A 5613-nucleotide genomic window follows, 5' to 3' on the forward strand; every position below is an offset into this window, starting at 1 on the left:
AAAAAAAAAAAAAAAAAAAAAAAAAAAAAAAACAACTCCTGACAATGATTGGCAGGACAGTTTAATTGTTTTGTTTTTGTTTTATTTAGGGAATTGACCTTGAGTGGGTTTATTTTACAGGAAGTGACTAAGAGGGAAAGGGACCACACAGAAGACTCAGATACAGCTTTTCGAGGGATTGAATAACTTCCACATCACCAAGTCGACAGTGCTAGTGGAATCTAATAGCAGATCTCACTGTGGGACCCTATCTGCAGTGCATGCACTATCATCACTAAATGCCAAACCCATCTCCTGAAGCAGAGGAACCAATAATAAGTCCATGGCTGATATAAACATTTGTCTCAAAGGCATAATGAGGAAAACATCAAAAAGAACAGGACCACATTATGCTTTTTGCATTTTTTTAAGCTTCATTGAGAATTCCCAGTTTCCACTAACCCAACTTCTCTGAAACTATTATCTGGTATTATATGGGACCTCCAAAAATGTTCAGTGGTGAAATAAGTGTGGGAAACAATGCATACATAATAAGTTATAAAGTTCTACTGTAAAGAAACCTGATGGGTTTTATATAAATTGCTGATTCCTGAGCTTATTGGACAATAGATAGAACCCTTTAAAAATGAACATCTATTACTAGCTCAGATTTTTGGAAAATGATGCTTAACCATTTTTGTGAAAATGTCTCATCTCAAGAATAAGAGGAATGTGTCAACATTGGGAACATGCATAACACAAATAAAATGGCTTTCAAAAACTCAGTATATTAGGACACCTATAATCCTAGCTACTTAGGAGGCTGAGGCAGGAGAATCACAAGTTTGAGGCCAGCCTGGGCAACTTAGTGAGACCCTGTCTCAAAAAGTCAAAAGGAGTGGGGATGTAGTTAAGTGGTAAAGAACCCTGAGGTTTCACCAATATGGGAAAATTAGCATATCAAGACTGGGGGTGCAGCTCAATGGTGCTTATGTGGCATGCATGAGATCCTAGGTTCAATCCCCAGGATCACAAAAAAAATTAGAATATCTAAAAGTTTAAGGCAGTGATTTAAAAATCATTGTCTGAGGCACTTGCTCAATGGTAGATACAGCAAAGAAAGTCAAAGTTAGATTTCAAAGCAGACAAGCAAATGCTTCCCAAGGACAGCATGAAGATTGCTGTGCTTCATCACGGCTTGGCCAGTAGAAAAAAGAACAGCATTCAGTGGCATCTCCTTTTACTGCTTGTGACAGGGGATACAGATAGACACACACAAACTTCCTCCACAAGGTTCATACCAAACTTAAAAGCAGTTGTGTATGAAATAGTCTGTCTTCTAGGTTCCTCCAAAAGCCAAATAACCAGGAGTCTAGGGCTTCTAGGGGAAGAGAGAAATGGCTCATGCTGGCACTTGCAACTACTATCAAAGGAAGCTTCCTTTACATTTTTAGGTGCAGTCTCCAAAGTAGCACCCAAAAGCTACAAGAGGACACATTTCTTAGCATTCTTCTTTGATGCAGGATAAAGCACTGCCCGGACAGCTTCCAAAAACACCTCATGTACCCCATCCTGCATCAGGGCTGAACATTCCAGATACTTCACAGCCCCTACCTGCTTAGCCAGCGAATTGCCTTGTTGAGGAGTTGTGGGCACTAGGCTCTGTTCCTTCAGCTTCTTCACTGTCTCATGGTCACTTCGCAGGTCCCTCTTAGTGCCTACCAGCAGAACAGGTACATTGGGGCAATGATGGGAGACTTCTGGGTGCCACTTATGCCTCACATTGGCATAAGAGGATGGGTTGCCAATGGAGAAACAAATGACAAAAATATTGGTCTGGGGGTAGGAGAGTGTCCGCAATCGATCATATTCTTCTTGGCCAGCAGTATCCCACAGATTCAGGCTGACGATTTGGCCATCCACAGATGTTTGGGCACTATAGTTGTCAAAGACAGTGGGGATATACTCCTCAGGAAATGCATTTGTAGTGTAACTGATGAGGAGGCAGGTCTTACCCACAGCCCCATCTCCTACAACCACACATTTGATGGTCTGCATTCTTCCCTTGTAATCCTATGTACAAGAGAAAAAAATATTCAGAGATATTTGGTTAATTTAGGGAGCTTTATAAACATTTCCGAGAAGGAAGAGAAAGGAAAGCACCCCCCCACACACACACATACTCCCTGTGCCCCTAACACCATAGAAGAGTAATCTGGGAAAGCTTGTATAGGACAAGAGTTTTTACACTGAACTGTTTTTACACTTTACAGTCCACTGGAGCTTGTGGACTGTGAGAGGACAGGCTTTAGTTGGTTCTAGAAGCCACCTCTGGGATTGTGAAAATATTATATGTATGTGTATAAGTAAATTATTCACATACAACTGATCCAAAGTTGTCAGATTCTCAAAAGTAGTTGTAAATCCAAACAGATTAAAAACTATTCATATACATAGGTATGAATGTTAAGTTGTTGTCATAAGGTTTGGATATACTATATCAAAGGTGCTAACATATTGCAGGTACTCAGGAAATGGTAACTATAATTTCAAAAAACATAGGCATAGAAAGGTTTCCAAGATTGAAAAATGGTACTCACCATATAATAGTTATTTGTTACACATTTGTCATAAGGTCTGGATATACTTTATCAAAGGTGCTAACATTGCAGGTGTTCAGTAAATGGGGATTGATTAATTTTAAAAAATAAGTGTAGCCAGTCTCAGTGGCTCATGCCTTTCTTTATTCCAGCAACTCAGGAGGCTAAGGCAGGAGGCCTTGTAAGTTGGATGCTTGCCTGGGCACCTTGTCTCAAAATTTTAAAAAATAATAATAAAAAGAGCTGAGGATGTATTTCAGTGCCAAGGCACCCCCCCAGGTTCAATCCCCAGTACCAAAAAAGAGTCAAGGCTCCGAAGTCAGACTTCCTGGAGTCAAAAAGCTTCCTAAGCTTCATGAACTTGGGCAAGTTCTTAACCTGTGTTAAATAAAAGAAGATATGCGTAGTATTTATTAATCACTGTCATATACACAGTCCTCATTAAGTGTTAGAAGCTATGATGATGTATTTTGTTCATTTGTTTCATTTTTTTGTTGTTGATGTTGTTGTTTTATTTTTGTGTGTGTGGTGTTAGAAATCCATTTCAGGGCTTCTCAAACGCCAGACTGTTGCTCTACCACTGAACAACACCCTCGGCCCTGGACTTCTTAATTCTGCTAATACTATACTACTGAGGGAAGGCAAAAATTCTGTAATATGGTTTCAATGCTAGAAAAACCAGAGGTCTCATACCATCTTCCCACCTTATCTGAACAAAACAACACCACCATGCTGTTGTCCATTTTTTCATGAATCAAGTATTTCAGAGTAAATGATATGACATAGATAATCTCCAGAAGTATATATAAACATGTGCTCTCATGTTTACACCCCCATATTAATACCCTATCACTGTCCTGCCCTCAATTTAAGCTGCAAAGCATTCTACTTTCTTTTTTAAAAAATTTACTTGTTCTTTTTAGTTATACATGACAGTAGAATATATTTTGATATATCATACATACATGGAGTACAGCTTCCCATTTTTGTGGTTGTACATGATGTGGAGTACATTCTACTTTAGATTCTTGGTTATTGCAATTTTGCTTTTGTTCAGTACTGGGGACTGAACCCAGGGGTGCTTAACCACTAAGCCACATCCCCAGCCCTTTTTATTTTGAGACAGGGTCTTGCTAAATTACTTAGGATCTCACTAAGTTGCTAAGACTAGCTCTGAACTTGGAATCCTTCTACCTCAGCTTCCTAACCTGTTGGGATTACAGGTGTATACCACCACACTCAGCAGACTAAATCTCTCTCATTTTCTTTCTTTTTTCTGAAGCAGAGATTCAACCAAGGGGCACTTAACCACTGAGCCACATCACCAGGCCTTTTTATATTTCATTTAGAGACAGGGACTTGATGAGTTGCTTAGGGCCTCGCTAAATTGCTGAGACTGGCGCATATATATATATATATATATATATATATATNCTCAGCCTCCCAATCTATTTGGATTATAAGTGTGTGCCACCATGCCCAGCCAGACTCAATCTTTTTTATTTATTTTTAAAATATTTTTGTAGTTATAGATGGACACAATACCATTATTTTATTTATTTATTTTTATGTGGTACTAAGGATTGAAACCAGTGTCTCATACTTGCAAGGCAGGCACTCTGCCACTGAGCCACAATCCCAGCCCCAGACTCAATCTTTATAACATTAATTTCTTCAAGCGTCAGAACATGGAGGAAAGGGGATTGTCATATGTATTTGGTTACAGGGATAAAAATGAGAATTTCTCACCTTGGTAATTTAGAGAAATAACATTCCCATATTGCTGTCTTATTAGGCAAACAAAAGAAGAAAAAAAAAAAACCCTCATCATGGGTCAGTTTAAAGAGAAGTTGGCCTTCAGAGCATGTTTCACATAAGCCCACTAGGGGTAGCTCTCTGCTCACATAATTCTAACCAGGGAGACCATCCATAGATCCCATACCTAAAAAAAAGTCCAGAGCATAATTCAGCTCTCATGGGCAACTATGCCCTAGGAATAGGCATAACAATTACACAAATTCTATGATAACAGGGCAAAGCCACCACCACACTACCTGTGAATAGCCTTTTTTGACTTCCTGTCTGGATTCTCTTCTTCCTATGAATTGCTATACCAGTTAGCCTATGCAACCCCACTTCCAGCCTCCTTAGATATCATCCAGTGTCTGAAACTCCTGCTCAAAGGGACTGCTTTCAGGACAACAGTACAATTGAGGGATGGTATGTTGCAGAACCAGGGTAAAACTTAAGCACAAAGACTACTTTGTACCCTAAGTTCAGCCCCTAAAATAACTGGGAAAAGTTATCTGTACTTGTTTATCTTGGTTTATATCTACTAGTGTTCCTGGCATATATGGTCTACAGATAATGACTATACATGGCACACTAATGGCTGGGTGCCTAGGTAATAGTTTGCAGTCAGAATATCACAGAAATAAGAAAAGCCAAAGCAGTACCAACTTCTTATAAACACCTTCATTCATAGCAAAATCTCTATGAAAGGCAGGGTTTAGCAAAAGTCCCAGGTGCGCGGTGGGGGGGGGGGGCTTCTTTGCACAATTCACTTATTTGTATTAAGCCCATGTATTCTGGACACTGTTTTCTCATGTATGTGTTTGAAATTTTTAATAGTTATAAAGTCTCAAAATAATGCTAAAAATATTTTAAAGGGTTGGGGGCTCTGAGAAAAAGCTAGGAATTATTTAAAGAAAGGAAAATATTTTAGGTTGTTCATCACCTGTATGAGAAAAGGTTTACATCAACTCCAACATCTGGCACCACGCTCTCCTTGTCAAGGATCATGCACAATTTTCCTCATCACCACCACTATCCATACATTCTCCCAGATTCTACCCTAGGCACTGCACTGCTGGGAGGATTCTTTAAAGGGGTAAAAACAATAAAAACTTCCTTAACCCTAGAAACTTAGTTTGGTGGAAAGGAGAGGCTATACATTAAAAGGCAAATTAGGCCGGATCTAGTGGTGCACTCCTGTGTCTTCCAGTCTTTTTTTTTTTTTTTTTTTTTTTTTTTT

The 5613-nt window shown here is 39.1% G+C and overlaps 1 protein-coding gene across 6 annotated transcripts in view; it reads right to left on the reverse strand.

Annotated features, from left to right (window-relative positions):
• Nucleotides 1-60: 60 nt before the first annotated feature.
• LOC107155646 (rho-related GTP-binding protein RhoG-like) overlaps nt 61-5613 on the reverse strand; it is a 9258-nt gene continuing 3705 nt past the window's right edge. The window contains exons 2-4 of one of the 6 annotated variants that reach the window (XM_048797175.1): nt 5317-5459; nt 2580-2957; nt 61-2052 (exon numbers count right to left, since the gene is read on the reverse strand). In XM_048797175.1, the coding sequence (XP_048653132.1) occupies nt 1462-2052; nt 2580-2582 (594 nt within the window). In that variant the 5' untranslated portion in view covers nt 2583-2957; nt 5317-5459 and the 3' untranslated portion in view covers nt 61-1461. Of the gene's footprint in view, nt 2053-2579; nt 2958-5316; nt 5597-5613 lie in introns of those variants that run through there. The other 5 variants (XM_048797178.1, XM_048797174.1, XM_048797176.1 and 2 more) reach the window with 5 other exon arrangements.

Source organism: Marmota marmota, unplaced genomic scaffold (genome assembly GCF_001458135.2).
Source record: "Marmota marmota marmota unplaced genomic scaffold, marMar, whole genome shotgun sequence".
Lineage (NCBI taxonomy): Eukaryota > Metazoa > Chordata > Mammalia > Rodentia > Sciuridae > Marmota > Marmota marmota.